At 41.4% G+C, this 23,151-nt stretch overlaps 1 protein-coding gene across 1 annotated transcript in view; it reads right to left on the bottom strand.

The window, feature by feature from the left end:
- The window catches only part of LOC136440468 (gem-associated protein 5-like), a 77,060-nt gene that overhangs the window by 24,408 nt on the left and 29,501 nt on the right, over window positions 1–23,151 (bottom strand). The window contains exons 11-16 of the mRNA XM_066436516.1: window positions 21,420–21,493; window positions 20,513–20,697; window positions 13,967–14,112; window positions 5,597–5,768; window positions 4,110–4,559; window positions 1,240–1,362 (exon numbers count right to left, since the gene is read on the bottom strand). Of these exons, the coding sequence (XP_066292613.1) occupies window positions 1,240–1,362; window positions 4,110–4,559; window positions 5,597–5,768; window positions 13,967–14,112; window positions 20,513–20,697; window positions 21,420–21,493 (1,150 nt within the window). The remainder of the gene's footprint in view (window positions 1–1,239; window positions 1,363–4,109; window positions 4,560–5,596; window positions 5,769–13,966; window positions 14,113–20,512; window positions 20,698–21,419; window positions 21,494–23,151) is intronic.

Here is a 23,151-nt window from a genome sequence, read left to right as displayed (position 1 = left end):
CTGCTATCAATGACAAGGTTGAAAAGACCATCAATGAAACTGAAAGCGTAAAGGCATACGATTGCAGGCAACGTAAACACTGTCCCGCCATTTTGTTTTCGGCGGCAGGCTGATCTCACAGTGACAAGGGAAATTTCTATCTCACTGAAATACAAAATATGGCACATATTTGCGATAAAAAATGATATTGCAAGGCTTTAGTGTAATTCTATTTACATGGGATGCTTAAACATCCACGATAATGACCTGCTTGTCACCTTACCGGAGTTTGGACCCCCTTTTTGTGTTAGAACGTTCCACTAGAATGCAAACCCCAAAACTGCCGTGACTTTTGTGCGTAATAAAACAAAGTGCGGAACGCTACTGTTTAAATGAAAACTATGTATGTGTAGCTTCAATCACAGTTATATGCCTGTTACAAGATCTAAGCTTGTTTTTGGTGGGTTCAGGGCAAAATGTACGATGACAAAAGACCTGCGCATTCACTTAGAACAGTTACCGGACTATGGACACCCCCCGTTATTGATCACATGCATGTACTAAGCAAGTTGAAGGAAAAAAACTATCATAATGATGCGTTGATGAAGGTTAGACATCCAGGTAATAAGATACGCCAAAAATAATTACTCAAGCAACTGGATAAGATTTTGAAACAGTCAGACGTTTCAGACAGTATCCACTGTCTTTCGTCAGTGACTGGTATCATAATGATGTACTGCAGATTGAAAATAAGAAGACATAGGAGTATTACAATATATGGGGGTTGCACTTTTATACCAGGTTTCTGAATCTGGCAAGATCTGGTCAGCCGGATTCACTCTGATCCAGGAGTTAGGCTACAGCAGTGGCAGGGACAACAGCCAACTACGTTATCCAGATAACAGAGTGTGTGCATGTTATGTCCAAACTATTGTTTGCTGTCCTATTTTCGACTTTTGAATAGCTGTGATGGAATCAATTTTCACTGCCTTGTGTACGGGCTATGGGCTTGTGGGCATTTGGGAAAAAAAGAGCAGAGTAAACCATACACAATCATTATCTATTTGAGTGAGTGAGTGAGTGTGAGTGAGTGAGTGCAGTAATGGGCAAAAGTCCAAAGACAAAGTCAGAACTGTAATTGTAAAAGTCAGAACATTGCACTGTAACAACTCTCTACAACAAATGTAAGAATACAGGATCTCTACTGTGGCTTCTCAAGTTCAAAGTACATGTAGTAAGAAGACAGATGTCTGAACTCACCATACATTAAATCTGCCAGAGTCAGACAGTCCTGTTGAAGGTGACACTTGGCACGGTTGTCCATGTTAGCTGATAAAGGAAACAGTGACCGCCCCTTCTTCTTCTTTCTATGAACTCTTGAATCTACACAGTAATGATAGGAGGCTACATGTCCATTGGCAGTGATAACTATAACTAGAGTAACTATAACATACGCAGTGACTGCATTAATCCCCCCCCCTCCGTTTTTAGACGTGTTTGGTTAAAGATAAATCACCCTTGGCTCACAACAATGTACTAGGAATAGACAGGAAGGTTGTACCTTCTGACAACTAACAAAGTCCTGTTGGACTGTACCCATGTCTATGTTAGATTAACATTCTCCTTGCTGAGTTATCACCAAAATTGTGTTGTTCACATTCTTAAAAGCAAGTGATATGAAATTTTTAAATTCAAAGTGCTTGTGAAACCAATAACAACAAAATACTGTACAACATTTTCTTATTATATTCAGTCATGATAATTAATACTCAATGAACAGAGACATTTGTATGATATAGACCTAATGTTATTGAACATCAAACCTGACAAATCATACTGGTAATTCTTGATTTCTACCATATGGGTAATCAAATTAGGTTAACAGTGAACATGACAGCCAGGCTTAGAACCTAGGACTGTAGCTCGTGAAAAAAGGTTATTTTGAGCAGCAAACAGAGCAAACATATTGCAACTGTATTATGTAATCACAACTATGTTTGCTTCCCAAGAGAACGTTTCAAAATGACTGCCACCTTCAATGTCATGTCAATGAGGGATTTTAAATTCATTACTTGGCAGAAGAACTGCTGATTTGCAGGGCTTGAAACACTGGGTGCATATATGCACTTTTGTGCACCCAAAATTGGAGCTGTGCCCCTATTTTTTTTTACTGTGGGTGCACCAGTGCACCTAGATATATCTGTAGGCTATCTGTAGGCAAAAAATTAGGGTTAACATTGTAATCATGTTTTGTAGACATTCTATTTTATCTTATTTTATGCACCCAAACTTCTCTCTGTGCACCTAGATTTTTGGCCACACCAATTTAATATCTTGGTTAACGGATTTATTTGTTTAAATTTTAGCACGGGGACATCATTAAATTAGAAGGCTGGGGTGAAAACTTGCACCTGACCCTGTTCACTCCGTGAAACTGTGTGCAGTACAAACTTTCCTCTGAGATTCTGTTTTCATGTTGATTTCCCAATCTAGCATTTTTTTAAAATTCCGTTAACCAAGAAATTGTTCAATAACATCAGATCTAAGAAGAAGGTCGTATGCCTATGTTCATTGAAAAATACTTATTATGGTTGAATGTACGGCCACACCAATTTTTTTTTGTTGCTTCTCCCAATAGGGCTTCTTGGGTCACTATTCCCATCCACAAATTTTTACTCATGGTTTTACTATTTGTTCAGTTGTAAAACTCAATAGCCACCAAAATAGGTTATAAAGGCCTGCACATACCTAAAAGGTGTGGTCACATGTTATATTAATTTTCTATTTATTACAAATATTTCTCAATATCAATTCATATAACGTTATATAGCAAACGGTAATTTGTTACTGAAATTATAGTACTAGATCAAAGAAAGGGGTTTATTTTCTGAAAGTGCTATGGTCATTATTTTTGTGTGGTACATAGTTCATGTCACAGGAAGTAAGTTGTGTAAGTTTGGGCCCCCTAGCGGCTTGTTTGGAACTGCAGTGGGTGTTTTGGCTTTGACCTTCGGACATGAATAACTTGAGAAGGGGTCGACAGATCGTCGTGATGTTTGGTATGTCAGAGACCTCAGATGGTGCTTTACATAATCAATGACTAATTATGCAAATCAGGAGGTAATTTACACAATTAGTAAGGGAAGTAAATCCACTGCATTTCATATTTCATAATGGGACATGTGACAGTGTTCCCGAAAACAGGTCAAGAGGGCCTTGCCTAAAAATATAAATAAACAGATGGGGCATAAAAAAAACAGATGGGACACTCACTACACTCCAAGCAGAGGTGTGGGTCCGGTTGGTTTTTAACTTGTTCAGTTTAGGCAATTTTGTCCAACACACGGTTGGTGACATAACGAAAAGGGGACAAAATAGAAAGCCTGACAAAAACATCTAAAAAGACGTCAAAAACCAGCCGGACCCACTCCTCTGCTTGGAGAGTACATTGTACACTGCACCAAAACTGCAACACTGCTAGGTATGGAAAAGTCACATGTACTATGTCTTTCAAAATGTGTATGGTCTGGAGTAGAGATATATTCTATTCATATATATTGACTGTACTATTTCATCCTCACTTTCAATATTTTTTCATGACCAGTTATAACATATATCAGCACACTAGACATATATACTAGTCCTGTAGCACCAAATGATTTTCAACCCTATCTAGACTGGACTCATCCCCCCCCCCCATCATAACTTCCAAATGGTATGATATATGATCAAATTTGCAGGGGGTGATAAGCATGTAAATATTAATCACTCTCCATAATAAGCCTTGATTATTTGGCGAAGATAATGTGTTCGTGGAACTCTAGTTTTATATGTTATGTAAACCCTTTATAATCTTCACCCCAGACTATTTGCATAAAGTTTTTTTTCCTCTTTTCACCCTGTCGCTCTAATTCTTTTCTGAAAAAATCCGAGAAGCAATTGATAAAATTTGTGTGGCCTAATCAGAAAAAAAACAGTATACTTTGGTGTCATTGGTGTATCAAGCACTTCAAGGCAAATTGCCTTAGAATGGAGCATTTTTCATCATACATAATCAGCAGGTATAGAGATCCCATAATGTGACATCATTCATTGATATCACAAACAAAGCTAGGAGAAATGATTCCCACCTCTCATCTCAGCTGCTGACTCCACAACAGGTATAACTGCAGTATCACTGGTCCTCTGCTGTGGTAGTACCGCCTCCACAGTGAGTGACCTCTGACCCTTCAGCTGACCAGCTCCCTCTTGGCCTTCAATAGATACAGAAGAACTGTCCCCGTCACAGTGGTCGTGTTGAGCCACAGCCGCTATACTGTCGCCCGCCTTCTGTCTCCCCATCAGCTGTGCTCGCTTCTCCTCCAGGAGTATTAGCAGCTCCTCAGACTCAAGAATGGTTGTAGTATTTCCCACTTCCCTAGATATAACATGGCTTGGTGTTGGACAACTTAGGGCTGCAACAACCTCCTCCTGGCCCCTGGTAACACCTGGCTGTTTCAGGTCCTGTGGTTTATGAGGCTCTGTTCCCCTGTTCTTTGCCTTTCCCTTAGATTTGGGCTTCCTTCCTGGCACTTTGTGATCTAAACATGGATGATACTTGATTGATGAAACACTACTGCTGGATTGGGGTAAGTTTTCCAATTTTATACTTCTGACTAATGTTGAATCAACATCTGTTGGCTAGATCTTGATTATCAATGTAAGAAGAAAATGGTTGTTTGCTTTAATCAGGCACAATATCCGAGTTAGGATAACGGGAGGGCTCGCAATTCCGACATACCCCTAATTCGAAAATATTTTGAAGAATTATCGTCGCAGATCTATGCATGGTTGTTCACAAGTAATACATATGGAATGGAACAGACCAAGCTTCTATGTTGCAAACGACAAGGTCACAACATATGTCCAAGTTCGTGAGCTCCCACAACCGACGACTGAAAAACCTGTTTGAATTTATGCCTTTGTCGAAGGTTGACGAACGAACTGCCTGCGAACATGGCCTTCAACTCAGCTGAATTACTCAGTGTAGAATATGGAATAATCCAGGATAACATCACATATACAGTACAAGAAATGTTTATTGAACATTGATATTTACAAAAACCCAAACCTGTCTCTTGCTAGTGTCTTTATTCTTGGGTAATTTGAGCTGAAACAAGGTGCGTTGTTTACAACGTCTCCACGTTCCGCCATATTTATCAATCACGTGATTTGATTTCAATGTGACCACGATCATGAAATGCAAAAAGGCATTGACGATACTTGCAATGTTGTAAGCACAGCACAGATCGGCAGAATTAAAATATTGAGTTTGTTTGAGACAGATAAACAGTTTAAGAGTATTTCAGTGTTATTTCTCATGCTTCAAATGCTACGCTTTGTCCAGCAATCACCTCGTATTTTCATGGTTATGTTCACAGCACTAAACATAAAAAGAAATGCACGCCTGTGGAAGCTTTAATCTCAGTTATAAGTATATCTGAAGATTAAAGCTCATGTTCCATGGGTTCAGTGTCATACACACCTTAACAAAAGGACTGTGTGTTTGCTTAGAACATATGTCGGAATATGGACCACCCCCCATCCATTACTGCTATAATCAAGTTAGTTTACTGACCAATGGGTGGCTCTTTATGTTCCTGTTGAGATATTTTCCATGACTGCACAGAGAAGTCATCCCCTCCACTGTACACCATGTCCAGGTCCACTGGGCTCCACTGCACTGACAGCACTCTTCCCTGGTGGCCTCGGAAGTTGGACACAGCCTTTTCTTTCGTCATATCCCACACCTTCAAAATGACAACACTGTCCCTTTACATGATATTCAAGAAACATAACAATCATATGTTACAAACAAACTTTTACCAGACACATGGACAAGTACAGAACATCATCACTACAATTCTGACATTTGTTGGAGTCTCATGTAAGCCATCATTAATAAAACATATTACAGTTTCTGCATGCGTAGGAAAAAGGATTCTTTGCACCTGTGTATTTCATCTGGCAGCACTTACTTCGCACTTGTGCATCGCCTGTTGCTGCGCTAACTTCGCGCACAAGTGCATTTCCTCACTATAACTATAGGTATGAGCGGAGTAGACGCACATTTTGTTAGCAAAACACGGACATGTGCAGACTCTGCTATCCAAAGTTATTTTTCCGCTCAGCTTTCCCGCCCGGGGTTTATTTATTCGTTTGGCTGTATACAGGGTACAGCCAAGGTTTGGCTGTATACAGGGTACAGCCAAGGTTGTTAATTAATGTGACTACTTTATCCTATTACAGTACATGTATGTATGTAACACAATACATACATAATAGGATAAAATGGTCACATTAATTAACAAGATAAAAAGGAGCATCATACAAGCATCAAACTCTCACCAGTAAAATCCATTCTTTAAATAACACACTATTAAATCCAGAAAGGGAGTACATTCACTATCTACCAACTGGTAGTGCAATCTCGTTTTGAGTTGTAAAATGGGTGTACACTAGAACATGGCCATGGTAAGTTCTTACTAGGATTGGGAAGTTAGACAGAGAATGTGTACCCAAGGGACTTCCATGCCACAGTTTTGAAAGTAGACAGTGAGAGGGCAGTCTGTGTGTCGGATGGGAGGGAGTTCCACAGTTGGGTGGGTCTGTGGAAAAAGGCCTTTTGAGTTCTTACACTTACTAGATGACCTGGTAGATGGCAGAAGACCTTGTAAGTGAGGTGGACAGTGTTCGTTCAACAGTTTGTAGAGAGTAGCCACTGTGTGCAACTTGCGGCGAAAGACGAGCGACAGAAGAGATAGCTGGGAGTAGACGGTGTGGTGAGAGGGGTACGGAATTCCAAGGTGACCACTTATGATTCTGGTCGTGCGGTATTGAACAGATTCCACCAGTTTTTCGTCTCGCTTTGTAAGGCCTGACCATAAAATGTCAGTCTAGTCATGATCTTGTACAACCTGAGTAGTGTGTCCTTAGACACCTTTTATCGAAGGGTGCAAAGCATGCCAGCAGTCCGTCTTGCCTTGTTAGTCATGGCTTTGACGTGCAGGGACCATGTGAGTTCTGCCCGCCCACCGTTCTGCGTCCTACGCTGTTAACACATCACACGTCTTCAATATAGGCGGTTTCCGCACGTAGCGCAGTCGCAACAACCGACTATATGCTAGTATTCCCGCCTCAGATTTTGACATTTTCTATTTTGCTATATTACTTAATACATGATTGTGCTCTGTTGTAATCTTTTCCTCAGTATAGAATTGATATAAGTTTCGTTGTATACATTTCTAAAGCTTAATTCTTGCTATTTCCTCAAATGTCAAAAGTATATTACACATATTGAAGTCCTGACGTCACTTGCGTTGATCGATGAAAACGGTGATGATGATGATGTGTTTGTAAAACTGATCATTCCGAAGATACCCTGAGTTAGCAGAATGTAAGTTTAAAATGGAACGCAAGCCATAACAAGAAAAACAGCGTTGGGAAACACTCCAACAATTGAAATCGGCATGCTTACACATAACAAAGGGTTAGTTACCAGGTGCTGATAATGAATAGATTAATGCCTGTATTGTATAGATTACTAATAGTATGCAAAAAGGATTCAACTACTGTGACAAAACAAAATCAATGTAAAATTCAAGTCCTATGTCCAGAAAAGATAACCATAGTCCACAAAATGTCACGAATCTATTCTATAAACGTTGAGCGGCTTTCAAAACCGGACGGCCACGTTTTGAGACATTGTTTGTGCGATGAACAGAACTCATTTTGTATCTTTTTTATAGGGTCTCAAATTAGAGTAACAGTATCGAGTAGTGATACATATGTGGGGGCCTGCATGCCCTTTTACATAGAGCGTAATCTGCCGTTTTAATTCTACGTAAAGCGTTGCCGACCCCTCCAATTCAACGTAGAGCGTATTTGGTGTATTTTGCATAGAGCGTTATAGGTCACTTTAATTCTACATAATGTGTAGCAGCTACCCGGAATTTAGCGTAAAACGTAGTTGATGGATTGTGCGTAAAGCGCTGTCAAACTTTTCCAACCTTGCTCTAAGTCACAAACGAGTGTCATGTCCGCAGTCTGCTTTGTTTTGCAATCCTCCCCTTCTACACAATGGAACAATCCACTGAACACCCAAAATCTTGTGCAATATCAAGGCACATACAAGGGAATGATCCCACAGTGTGCTTGACACGAGATTGCCTTTAATTTACGAGCAGATGTAGCAGTCAGACTTGTTTCGAGCGAAGTTGCTGATGTTTTCACGGTACATTGTGTGCGCTTTTACAGATGATGACCAGTACCCGACTTGCGAGACGGGTATCTGCTGCACCCTAGTCAGATTGTCTTACCATCAATAAAGTTAATGATGGTCACTGGCCGTCTTGTACCACAGATGGCCATAGATTGAGATTTTAAACCTAGTACCTTATGACCTGCAAGGTACTATCGGGCCTTACGAGGCTTTTCTTGGCAGGAACATAAGTGACCATCCTGCTCTCCACTAAACGCGTTTTCTACGCTGCCACATACGAGAACGACTCACTATAGATCTTGCGCGGTAAGGTATACGGCCCTTTTCTGTTCTGCCAGCTACATGTAGTAATGTCACCTTATGTCATCTCTGAGGGTTGAATTTTGAAAATTTCAAATTGAATTTCGAACTGAATTTCAGAGAAGGTGTACCATTAAAATTTGCTCTGTCGCATAATTTGCCAACTCATGACAGCCCAACAGACTCATCCTGTAGGTCGTCCACCTAATTTAAAATGTCACGCATGAAGTAATCAATGGATTGTGATCTCAAAGGTTGGCAATTCCAATTGCGCAAACAAAGCTTGCAATGCAAACAGCCGAGGTCTATATAAAGGTCCCATTGTGACTTTAAGATTACTTATACGCCGCTGTTTCTGGCTGAAGTCACACCATTTGCCAGAAGAGACCTAAAGGGTTTCTGTTAGAAACGTCAATTAATGCATTCTCACTTGTCTGAGTGAACTTGTCAGCGCTGTTATCGACAGCCTTCAATTCTTACTTTGAAATCCTCAAAATGTAGGAACTGTCATCTCAGAGGGTTGAATGTTGAAAATTTTGGCGCTCCCTTGTGCCATAATCTACCCCAAAAAAAGCTGGGGCCCCGCGGAGCACCCGAACCCACGGGGCGCCCCGCAGGACACCCCACGGGGTATAATGCCTGTAATAGAAAGCTATCACATGCTGTAATAAGCCAGAATGTCCCATTGATATCACTAAAATGAACCCCACAGCACGCTCAATGGCACCCACTCCACTGTTGCTGCCTCTCGACCTACCAGCGGTTCACGTCCAGCAGGGCAGAAATGTTCTATAGAATTATGCGTAGCTCCGGATCCTCCCTTCCGTACCGCGAAAAACGCACAAAGAGCCAACACTGTTTGTGAAGATTGTTTGCTGGATATGTAAAATTCGTCATGTAGTGGCGCACATGTCGCGCATTGCCTCAGGGACTTGGGCTGAAAAATCGGCGGCCTACAGCGAAAATAAAACAGTAGAGCTCATGGCTTCCTTTTTATTTATAAGAGAACGGGGCAAAGCATAATTTGAAGGTTCTTTACGCCGTAATCGGGCCTTGTTTACGCCGGTTTGGTTATGATACACTTCGTGCATAAGTGGTTTCATTGCCGCGTTGCCATGCCAATGGCATGCGCACCACCAGAAAATAGCCGCCGGCCTGCCAGCGTGCCAATCACAGCGCACGGTCTGGGATGCACCCATCAGCCGGGCGGCGAGATTTCAAAGAGTTTATAATTATTAACTCCGCCCCATAAATTTAGTAATAAATAACAAAGGAATGAGGTCAGTGCACGGCAGTTCTGACATCTAGTCTCCAAGCAGAGCCAACGGTTGCAAAGACGGAGCCTGACAACTTCTCTGGCTGACTGGAGGTTCTCTGGCTAGCTTGTACGATTTTGGCACCGTGGAGATCTGCTTTGAGATAACTGACATCGACGTTCTATGGCTTCAATGATCTGAACTCCAAAGCTACTGCCTTTGTACAGGCAAGGTCATATGATGTCCATGGTACAGACGACGTGAACATGAACGTCGCTCAAATCGCCTCCACCGTTGTCATGATGAATGCCAAGATTTAGCTCCCATTGCGCGAAGGCAATTTTGCGGGATGCGACATTCGCTATGAATTAAAGACTGCGATTCTTCCACTCACCACTAAGCGTATCATTATGTTACTAAACATGGGAAAACCCAGGTTACTACGTGTTTTCTATTCATACTTGATAGGTAATATCCTTGCCTAATGTACAATTTTTAGAGAGCTGGTGTGGGTCCTGTACCACCTACGCTGGTTCTTGTCCAAAGCCTTTTAACAAAGTTAGGACAGCAGGCATGGGCAAATGTTGGTCTATTTAGTTTGCGACTGCTTGGCAACAACATGTGTAACTTTAAAGATACTAAATCCCAATCAATTTACATTCTGGCTCGAGAATTGAATGATGTGTGTATTCGTGCTCCTATATTTGCTTCGACCATGAATCAAACGCTCTTCATCAATCTTGGTATTTTCATGCGATAACGTTACTAATAGATTCAGAAACAAGAAATGCTGGTTGGGTGGCAGAGTGTGAAAACGATGTGTGACCCAAATGAATGGTCACCTTGGTGACTTGTATTGCACTAATGCTTATAAGACTGGACAGGAAAATGTGTTCGTTTTGTAAGTTCATCTTAGAATGTCCCGGTTGAAATCAAACTTTGCAACGGCTTACTGCTTCAATACAAATTCTTGCTTGTTATTAGGTATTTGGCTGTTTATATAGCTGTGCTTTGGTCTTAGTCTTGATTCAATTGCGGACATTGAATTCATGTTTGCATTGCATTTTTTGTGGAAATGACACTGACAGAACAGGAGTTGTAACTGTAGTTGTAACTGTATACACGTACAATGAAAAATAGACTTGAGACCTGAAAAACAAGTTTTTTTCAGTGAGAATAACATATATACCGATTTCTGGGCAAAATGTGTGTCTCCATTTTATAGAGAACGGCCGTCTGGTGGAAACGATGCTGGCAATGTTACGCATATGAGGTTGATCCCAGGCCTGATGTTTGCAGGCAACGAACGTAGGCGCTACGTTGTTCTGAGTTCTTGTTTGGAGTCAGTTGCATCTGAAGGTTACAAACCCAAATCCGAACGTTGAACCAATGACACAACGTGGAACCAAGCTGTAAGCCAGGGGTCCTGATGCCAATAAATAAATTAAATAGACCCTAAGGCTAGCCTGACTAAATCGCACTCCTAGCACAGCCGGCCCAACGGATACCGCCCTCTAGGCAACCAGGTGGGGGTCATTAAGCTCTAGTAAACACAGGCTAGCCCTGAGGCCCTGGCAAAAAATATACCTGACACCCCTAAAAATTAGTAGGATCACCTAGACCCAAAATGCTTTGCACGAGTTGGGCTGCCTTGGTTACGCATGTGTAAGCAGTGCGCATGTGCACATATATCACGCAGTGGCGCGTCGCTTGAAGGAAGGAGGCGACAGAAACATCTGTGTAACTGCAGCTGACCGCAAATCAGATTTACAATTGAGAGCATGCAGCAGTGGTGGAGCTGTCGTTTTATCATGCTGCACAGGTACAAAGTCTTTTAATGTTTGTTAATTATTTTGAGCTCTATACGCTGTTACTAGAGGAGTTAAATATACTAAAGAAACAAAGATTTGTCGGCAAAAAGTTTTGTGTACAGAGATCTGTTGTTTACAGCAAAGTGCATTTGCCTTCAAATAAATATACGCTGTTTTACAGAGATGGGATATATATTCTGCTTAGTCTAAGCACCTTAGTGACAGTGTACGTGTTACATGCCTAAGGGAAAAACAGCATTCTACCAATGCATTCTCCTTTTTCTACTTGGGTTCGTATCAGTGGTTGTTTGTCAGGATTTACCATTTGTCAGACAAGCCATTGTTTTTGGACATCCTTTACTACTGGCTCTGTACATCTTGTACTTTGTGTTTTTTTTTTCAATAGTCATGGAAAAGACAATCAAATTATACCACAATTTATCAGACGTATAAGCCATGCGAAAAGGTGCACAAAACACCAGAGTCGTGCAAATACCGGCTGTAGTGAGGAAACCCACATCTTGCAGATCTAGTTTGTAATGAGGAAATATACGACCGAGGTATTCACAAGTCTCCTCACTTTAGGACGTCAATAAATAATAGATGACCTCAAGTCGGTTGTAGTAAGGAGACGTGTGCCGGTGTGAACCCTGGTTATTTTATGGAATAACAAAGCCTAACAACATTGTCCAACGATGATTCCCAGGACAAACAAGTAAACTCCCAGCAAACAAAGAAGAAGCTATGCCAAACAACCAAAGCCCGGCTGCAAAAGGCCAATGACAGTAAGCTTGAAGAACACTGCAGCACACTTAAGGTACAAGGAAAGTGGATAGAACTACTGGAAGCCAAAAGTTCTGACGTAGGATGGAGAAGTTCCCTGTACAATGCCCCGCGAGGTGTCTTTGAGTTCGCGGTGAACGGGATGACGAACTGGCTCCCAACACGGGACAACTTGGTCCGCTGGGGAAAGCTTCTCTCAACAAAATGCCCACTGTGTCAAGGGCACCAGTCTCTTCGCCATGTCCTGAATTCATGCCCAGTGGCACTGACGGTCAGATACACTTGGCACCACAATCGTAAAGGAACTGGTAACGACCCTACAGCATTGGCACTTCACGACGGAGACACCGGTTACAATAAGATGTGACCTGAGCCCTGACGTCCTAGAGGGCGGGACACACACAACAGTACCCCCGGACATTCTGCCTACCTCCCTCGTACCGGACATTACCATACAAAACACAGCTGAACAGAAGTTGACTCTGATTGAACTGACTGTCCCATTTGAACAAAATGCCCAAGCAGCTGTAGATAGAAAAATGGCCAAATATGAACATCTTAAGGAAGAGATAAACTCACATAGTCACTATAGTGCTACGGTGGTTACCATAGAGGTGGGTAGCAGGGGATGGGTTAACAGTGACAATGTTACGAAGTTAAAATCACTATGCCCTGTAGGCAGGAAAGACAGAGAAGTCAGACAGCTGAAGCACAGACTAGGGCGCTGGGCGCTTTGCACATCCTACGCAATCTACTGCGCAAGGAACACCCCTGTGTGGGAAGCACCATTGGGGTTGTTTTCAAGCTGATAACATCTATTTACATTTTAGAACATTTACTACTGTGTATATTATCATGTAAGTGCAATACAGCAAATATCCTGTGCAATACAGTTTGTCTATATGTTTCGGAAGGCAGATGCACGTAACTATATTGCCTTGCGCCCTCCAGATTCTACTGATTAAGGGGCCGACCTAGGTTTTTAAATCACTCATCTTGTATGTTGTACGTTGTTGATTTTAAATGTGTGTCTGTGCAATAAAGATGATGTTGAAAAAAAGAAGAAAAAAATGTATCAGCTGATTCAGTTCGCGAGGTGACCGGATCAAAGTTCGTGAGGTATGACGCCAGGCTCGCCACGCTTTGCGTGGAAATAGACGGTTTGTTGTACTCACGGAATATGAGTATGTGCCAACTTTGGTTGTTTGACTTTGAGGAAATGCACATGTTTATGGACTAATTCAGGCCTCAGCACACCCTTTCAAAATGTCCGGCATTACGGCGTCTTGCCCTCTGCTTTGACGCTTACAAAATGCGCGTCTACCCCCCTTATAGTGAGGAAATACACTTGTGTGCATAGTAAGCGCAGCGCGAGGCGATGGACATGATTGTGCAGACTCAGCGCCATCTGATGAAATGCACACATGTGAATATAGCGATGCACGACTCGATGCATGCGTGTCAAACAACGTGTACTGAGTAACTGAACTTTGTGCTAATCCTCGTTTCAGGTGCCCCAAATATAGCTGGACAGTAGAGGACATCCAGACTATGAATATGTACAGGTTCGGCCTAACCTGAGCTGTATTATCATATGAGGCAGACACCAGCCAGCCTGGCCGATAGGGATTCCAGGACAAATCCACCACTTTTGCCTTGTGGCCTTTGGCCTGACGGAAGGGTTCAGATAAGACCGGTGGGACGTCTGGCTGAGTATCAGCTCCTGGAAATATATAATATATAACAGTACATGTGTCATGTTGCGAAATAAAGTCAGGATTACACGTACAGTGCAGTTGTTTTGTGAGTATAAAAAGTGTACACGAGGTGTAATTAAGTTTTAGGCCACACCAATTCTTTTTGTTGATTCTCAGATTTTTTCTGAAAAAATTGGAGTGAAAGAAAGGTAAAACAAACAATTTTGGCAAATAGTCTGGGGTCAAGATAAGGGTAGTACATAACATAAAGAATAAGGGTGAAAAAAATGTATTTATTTGTGTTTTGATCGGACCATATGCGGTCCCCTCTAATTGGAAGCAGATAAACACATGGCCTGGCCGGGACCATTCCTGCCTGTCGCACAGTGCAGACGCGAAACCTTCTCTCTCACAATGGCGGAGTTTGACTTTGCAAAGTGGACAGAATCATCAAAACTAACACCAGCGACCGTCAAGGCCGAATTGACGGACAAGGATGCACTTCTCTGCGTCACAGCAGAGATGCTCCAAATTCTGGATCTGTCGTTGGGGCAGTACGCCCTGCTATGCCGGGCCACGAAGAGGCTACACACGGCGGACGGGACGCCGAAGGCAAAGGTCACGCTGGAAGACCTGAAGTCGGACAAGGAGCTGGCCGACCTCCTGGCCCAGGTAGAAGGCGTGGATGACCTGCTGGGAGCCACCCTGACTCAGAAAGTCAACGAGGAGTCTTTCTATCTACACAACACCGCGGTAAAACAATGTGAGAAGCCTGTCCTGATCCCAGAGTTTGTAGATTCGTACATGCAGCCGAAAAGCGACCACGAGATTGCACGGGACGGGCAGACGTTGATTATCCTCCGTACCAGCTGCTCCCGACCGAAGGTAGAGTCGATTAAGATTCCTGCATGGTCGGTAGCCAACACAAAGAAAATGGCCACGCTCATTCAAACCGACAAACTCAGTACGAAACAAGACATTAACGACTTCCTTACTTAGACTTAGGGGCTCCTAATTTCTTATTAGACGAAGTGCAGAGTGGATTTCGTATCCTCCCCGACAACAGTGAACTTTCCTGCAGAATGTCGTAACTACAGGTCGGCGAATGACCCCACATTGCACGAAAAGGCTGAAGCGCAAATCTACAGGGAACTGAATGAAGACAACTATAAACAGAGCAACACAAAACCAACGAAAGTGAGCGTACTTGGTGCTATCCCTAAGGCAATTCCGATGACATAAGCCTCATTCACGACTGCAGTCGCCCAGTGGGATTAGCGCTAAACGACTATGTAGAACCCGGACACTTTACCTACCAGGCTATTACATGGCGAAGATAGATCTGAAAGTGGCGTACCCATCAGTTCCTGTCTACCCATCTAATTATGACGCCACCGGCAGTTCAATGGAGACCGTGAGTACACATACCATTACCATACATGGTTACCTTTTGGCGCTAGAAAGTCACCTGAAATATTTAACAGACTGTCACAATCAGTGAGATGCTGAAACGTCGTAGTTACCACACCATTGTGGCTTATTTAGATGACTTCCTCATAATCGGAGTGATGAGGAATGCAGTCTTGCCTTCCAAACCTTGATTGAACTGTTAACGTGTTTAGGTTTCCAAATAAATTGGCGTAAGGTGGCCTACCCTACAGAAAGGATTACCTTCCTCGGCATTGAGACTGACGCGGTAGAGCGAACACTTTCCCTACCAAGTGAAAAACTGGGCGTCCTGCAGACCCTACTAAGCAAACATAAGGGGATTTCAAAGTGGGAGCTGCTCAGCCTTAACTGGGCGGCTCAAGAAGTCCGTGGCAGACTTTCATGCAAGACTTTTTGACCTTTCCAAAACGCTACGTCGCCCCAGCCATTTTGCCAGACTTACAGGAGAGGCGAAGGCGGATTTGGACTGGTGGACAAAGTTTATGGCAAGTTCCAACGAGACAGCAATCTTCCTCGACAGAAACTCTTCCCTCCTACAGTATTCTATAGCAGTGACTGTTTAATGTGCATGTTGCCTATGTCAGGGTCGTCATGACGACCCTGACTTAGGCGACATGCACATTAACGTGAAGGAACTCTACACTACCACTATCGTGGGCACAATCCTCTGCACGACAACTGGCTACTTCAAACCACATTGCGCGGGATTCGCCGTATCCATAGTGATTGTTCCATGCAGAAGCTTCCCATCACTCCGGACATCCTGTGCGCTATGTACCTCCAGCTGGACTTCATCCAGGCCAAACACATGGTCTTCTGGTCTGCGTGTCTGGTAGGCTTCTTCCTGTTCTTCCGCAAATCAAACTTACTGCAAAAAACAGCGAAAAGCTTCGACTCCGTCAAGCACCTATGCCGCAAAGACTTAGAAGCTTCTACGAGTGGGGCGCGGTGATCACTGTTCGATTGAGCAAAACAATCCAGTTCAGAGAACAGACCCTACAGATCCCCATCGCCCATGTTAATGGTTCACCCGTGCCCTACTGCAGCCCTGGAGAAGGCATTTGCATTGACACATGCAGCAGACCTAGACGAACCAGCCTTCGTTCTTCCCCAGGAAACGGGGGCGTGATACGTACCCTTGACCCACCACCCATTCGTGACTTTGTTGCGGCACCTACTTCATCTATGCGGCCAAAAACTCAGTACAGCGGACACAGCCTCCGTTGCGGCGGGGCGACATGGGCTATGGACTGCGGGATTCCAGCCGAACAGATTAAGCTTCAGGGGGACTGGAAATCTAACGCTTACCAGCGCTATACTAAAGTGACCCTTTGTTTGAATGCATGATTCAATAGTATACACTTTGGGTTGAAAATAACGAAACCAAAAAATTCTTTGTTTAAAAAATCGTTTTGAAAGGCTGTATGGCAAACATTTGAATGAGGGCCTGTGTACATGCCAAATTTCACATTATTTTGGTTTAATACATATATGAACTGGAGATGTGTATCTTTTAAAAAAAAGAGTGAACAAAGCCATGTACATGTAATCACATGTCCTAGGAATTCCCATACCATATTTGGCATGAATACTAGCCTACACCTGCGCCATGTAATTAGATTAACTCAATTGACCAATCAGGTGGTCGCAAGGCTCACAGGCATGCAAGGCCAGGTGCAAGGCACTTGGGGTCAATGACCTTTAGGTCATATGTAGTATTGAAAGTGACAGAAGTGGCAAATATTGTCAAGAAAGCCCAAAATAAATCGTTTTGAATATATGTATGCCAAAAATGGGAATGTAGTCCTTTAAATATTTGTTCAAGCCACATATACAGCAAATTTCAGGTCATTCGGTTGAAATACCAGGGCGCAGGAGGCCAAGATATGCTAAAAATAGCCTAAAAACCTTTCAAGGTCAATATCAAAAAAAGGAAAAGAACGCACATTGGTTTTTGCCTACATTACCTCTGTACCAAATTTCAGGTCATTTGGTCAAAAAATGACAGAGATGAATCGATTTGAAGATTTGACAGGAGAAGAAGAAACATGAGTAAAAACAATATGTTTAGCCATACTAGGTATGGCTAAACATAATAATTTGTATAGTTTTTTTTATGAATGGTTTTATTTGATCATTGTGATCGGAAAACATGGAGTACCTCGCAGCCATAGGCTGAATTGCTTACTTTTCACATTATTTTTAAAAAGTAGTGACATTAGGCAATCAATCGGTTACATACAAAGATAATATAATTGTTCCTAATCAACAATAAATGCGTTCTTAAAATCACAGGTAAACACTACCTTAAAACAGGTAGGTTGAAGACGGGTACGTCGGAAGTTTAAATACAAACATAATTATTATACATATATTAAGCAACTGTCAATTGTAATCTATACCCCTCATGAACCGTTCAGTAGGGTGGTCATGAAGGGTATCGGACTGTTCTGGTATCTTTTAGTCCTTGGTCTTGTGGTGGCCAGGAGGTGTTTGTTTCGGGTGTCTCTTAGGCTGATTTCGCCCCGGGTAGGTGGGAACCAGTCCCTGAATGTCTCGGTCACTATCAGTTTCAGATATTTCTTATATGCTGCTTTTTGTTTGTTAAGGAGGAGACAACTTGCAGAGGTGAGTGATCACCTATTTTGTCTCCCCCTCCATTTTCTGTAATGGAGGAGTCTTATAAATAAATGAAAAAATAAATATCAATGAAAATGTATTAACCCCGCAGTCAGGCGTGATATTTGTGAGGATATAGATTAGAAGGATTATTCAAGTTTCAGATTTGCATGGCTCATTTTATGCAATGCACTCCTTTCTTTCATCTAGTACTATAATTTTTACCTTTTGCCATGTAATATATGGATTGATATTGAGAAATAGTTTTGATAAATTAATTTTTTATAAAAATAGGAAAAACAGGAGAGGCTCTTCCGTGAAGCAAAAAAGATTGGTGTGGCCTTATCAATAATTACAAGGTCAACTATAATCATAATTAATGAGAAAATATTATTATCATAGTAGTAAATGATAGGAATTTCCTACCTTCAACATCATTAGACATAACTAATGCAAATTAGGGCTCATTTACATAACATGAGAAAATGCTGCAATAACCTTCTTTGCTAAAATAATTCATTCTTTCTGCATGCACTATAGGACTAGGAGAGTTTCCTGTTCCTTTCAGTACATGTATTTTGATTTACTCAAACATGAAAGGCCATCATTCATCACTCTGTAAATATGAGAATGTGTTATATGTAAGCAACACTAGTACTGTCACTACATGTATGAGGGTGAGTCAGCAAGTTTTGCCTTTTACTTCATTTTTTCATCAAATGAGTTGAAATTTGGCACAAATGTAAAGGCCCATATGGTCTTGGGCCTGAACTATCTCAGTGTATTGTTAGAATTTTCATGACAGACTGAGCTGATTTCAAACTGACCACACCCTAGAAAGTCCATCGGAAGCAAAGAGCAGTACATGGGAGGTTTAATTACCGTATAATTGAACATTGCTCTGACCCTTAGTGGACTGAAACTGCACATGTATCAGGTGTGCTAATATCCATGCCAAATATGGTATGGGAATTCCTAGGACATGTGATTACATGGCTTTGTTCACTGTCTCTTTTTTTGAACAAAGATACACATCTCCAGTTCCTATGTATTAAACCAAAATAATGTGAAATTTGACATGTGTCTGCCTTGGTTATGTACACAGGCCCTCATTCAAATGTTTGGCATACAGCCTTTCAAAACGATTTTTTAATCAAAGAATTGTATACTATTGAATCATGCATTCAAACAAAGGCGTGTCACATTCTTATATTTCACCCATACTATCGCTGAAATATGTTGTTTTTGGTCATTTCCTTTGGTCAAATCTTCATATATATCATTATGTATGCTATGGAAAACTTGATCTTTTTAATTCAATTTTGAACTGGGTTGATTATGCGCAAGAGTGTAATTTTCAGCGGATCTTTTTCGACTGGTCTAGTTTACATGGAGATGGCGTGGAATATCCCATTCTTGCAAGGGGAGGATTCTTTAATTATTTCTTTCAATTTTGAGCTGGAATGATTATGAAAAAGTCCATTTGTTAGCAGAAGTGTATTTGTTAATCAATAAGTGGATATGGTTTTGGACTGGTCCATATTGTGTTGAGGTGCTACTGGAAGACTCCATTCCTGTATGGAGAGACTGATAATTGTTTTTAAACTCAATTTTGGACTGGGGTGATTCATTCTTTTAGTGGAAGTATTTTAGAATGGTCCATTGTTATTTTGGGAGAGTCCATTTTTTGCATGGCGAGGAGTATGGCTAAACATGCTGTATTTGCTCGCAAATGTTGCCTTTCTAGTGTTGATCAATGGTTTCTGTAGACTACTTTCCCAGGGCTTAAGAGGAACGAAACTTATCGCAAATTGTGGTCTTTAAAAATTTCATTCCTCTTGATCGATGGAAAAGTAATCTACAAAACCTTTAATCAACAGATTGCGTATTCGGCTATGAATTCAACAGCCTCTAATATCACACACAAAACAGGGATTATTAAGATTTCAGAAATGAAAATTTGCATGTAACCTAAAGAGACATTTGTCATTCTACATGTGTAATTTCAGCTTCTTACAGAAATCGTAAGTGACTCAGAGAGGAACTGATCTTGCTTCCTACGGACATACCAGGGTGTGGACAGTTTGAAATCAGCTCAGTCTGTCATGAAAATTTGAACAATAAAGTGAGATAGTTCAGTCCCAAGACAATATGTGTCTTTACATTTGTGCTAAATTTCAACTCATTTCATTAAAAAATGAGCCTGTTATGAAGCAAAAGGCAAAACTTACTGACTCACCCTCGTATATGTACTTTAACCAGTTGGGTGTATCACATAATTATCAATATCAGAATGAACAAAGCATACACAGGACAATGAGACATACATGTATATATGTGAAAATAATATTGACTGACCAATCACAGCCTGGAGGTTGTGAACATGCACATCTGATTGGTTGGATGCCACTGCCAGCCAGTAGCTGTAGTCAGCTGGGATGTCAGGGGACATGGGATGCCAGCAAAGCTTGTTGATTGGGCGATGGTGAGTTCGAATGATGCAAGTGCAGCAAAGATCAGGACTGGCCAAGACCTCAACTGACCTGTAAAGAAATATTTTGAAGACTTAGAATGACACAGTGTTCCTGTAGGGCTGCGTACAAATGTACAGATTAGGTACTCTTCAAGCAGAGGTTGGTGGGGAAGATTGTGACTGTTTTATCATATGCCCAGTTTTATGTCCGCTCAAAAACTGGGCATATGATAAAACGGTCACAATCTTCCCACCAACCTCTGCTTGGAGAGTACAGGTCTGGACCTATACTTGTACCTAAACTGTTCAAATAATCTGTGGTCACGCAAATAATGAAACAAACATGAATGCATCATTAATGGAATATCTATTACTATCTACATTTTTAAGGTTATCATATTTCTGTGTAATGCAGAGAACCTACATGTACGTTGTATACTCACAAGAGGAGCTAATCTTAGATGGCACCCACATTTTTTCAGTGCTTAATTATCATCTGTGTGGAACTTACATGTAATTTCATTCAGGTATAGCACTAGGCACATTGACATTCCAGTATTTTGGACCTGTACCGAAAACATTTTTCAGCATCGTATGTAGATACAGAGTTCTTGGTACTTGTACCAGGTATTCAAGAATAATTGATGACATTTTGGAATAAATTCCTAAGACCCTAAGTGAGCTGACCATTACCTATACCTTTATTTCAAGCCGACCTTAATTCTATGAGTTAGTCTCCCCATCCATTTACATTCAAACCGACTTCCAAGACCTATGAAACTGCTGACATACCCATCCTCATTACCAATGGCCACATACTGCCCATCTTCTCTCCAAGAAATCTCTGTTGCAGGAGTCAGTTTGTGCTGGGGCAAAGTGGTGACAAGAAGATTTACATTATTAGTTTTTGTAAGACATACATGGGAAAAACAACTGAATGGCTGAGGTTTCAAATTCTAAGAAGGAACAAATCTAATGTTGATAATTCTGGATGAGGCTAGCTTAGTGCCAGGGTCGTGACCAGGACCTGTCCCTCTATCCCGGGATGGAAATTTGCTTGTTGGGATGGACATAAAAAAAAATCAGGTTTTATACCAAAACTCTGAATAGATTATGTTACTGAAGTGAAGTCAATTTCGGATGGTTCAATAGGTTCATTAGCATACAACCTTGTCTTGATTTACTATTCCTTTAAACCATCTGAAAATGTATTCACCTCATTAACATATCTATTCAGAGGTTTGGTATAAAACCTGATTCTGCCAGATCTTTCCTTAGTCACTAACGAAAGATAGCGGATGCTGGCTGAAACGTCTGACTGTTTCAAAATATTATCCAGTTGCTTGAGTAACTATTTTTGGCAAATATTACAGTGTTATCTTAACAAAGAAAGACTAGCATTTTATTGATTATGCAAATTAGGCACTAATTTGCATGATCTATATTAAACGATCTTCACCTTCCCAAAGCTTCCAAATGCCAGAAGTATGAAATTCAAGTTATTTACCAATATGAAATTACAGTATTTTCTCACTAATTATGCAAATTTGGTCTTCATTTGCATAACTTTTATCTATCAATGTCCCTCTATTTCTCAGTTACATAATATTATGTTACATTTTTTTAATAGTCCTATCATGGAAAGCAGTGGGTTTTTAAAATCTCCCCATTCATAGTTGCTAATTAGATACTGATTTGCATGATTACCATTTCATTATATCAAGCATCACTTAAGCTATCTACATACTGCATACTGGCAGATGGCGCTTTTATAGCTGCCCACACTTTTTAGCTGTCTAGTCTTTTAAGCCTTTTAAGTGGAATTTCTGGAGGAATGAACACAACAACTCGTGCAGGGAGCTCTATTTGTAACTATTAACAGGACTTTTGGACGTTTTTGTGCTGAGTTTTCTGAGTTGTTCCTGGAGTGACGCCACTGCGAAGGGAGGGCAACAACGCTAAGACAAAGGAATGCTCCCGAGCCAGGACTTAACTCCGCGTCTATGGACCAGGATGGTGAGGTACGTAGTCAGTGGCACTAATTTCACTTGTAAAGCCTGAGAAACTGTAAGGCGATCTGAACAGTGCAAAACTGAGAAACACGTCTACCTTTTGTTGTTTACTTCAGAATCTGTGGATGCCTAAGTCGGGTTACTACAGGTCATCATGAACATGGCCCTTCAAAGCATCATGTCGTATTCGTCTTTAGCCCTCTGGGCACTCAGTTCTTACTCAAAACTGACTGTTACAGCTAAGAGAACCATCATCGAATGCGGGATTAAGAAAAATTTCCATGCTAGAGGATGCCGTAGTGGGAGGAACAGACCCAGACCAAATCCTGTTTTGTTGAGTAGTACCCGTCACAAACTACCTCCCAGACAGTTTAAGTGGTCTCACTTCACTAAGCCAAACAGGGTCCCCCGAAAGTGCGAAATGGAACGAAATGGAACGAAATGGAACGGAATGGAACGAACTAAAACAACATATGTAACATTATGAAATGAAATACCAGTAGATAACGAAG

This window comes from Branchiostoma lanceolatum, chromosome 8, assembly GCF_035083965.1.
Source record: "Branchiostoma lanceolatum isolate klBraLanc5 chromosome 8, klBraLanc5.hap2, whole genome shotgun sequence".
Taxonomy (NCBI): Eukaryota; Metazoa; Chordata; class Leptocardii; order Amphioxiformes; family Branchiostomatidae; genus Branchiostoma; species Branchiostoma lanceolatum.
The sequence above is the reverse complement of the archived record's forward strand: the minus strand, read 5'-3'. Positions and strand labels throughout refer to the sequence as shown.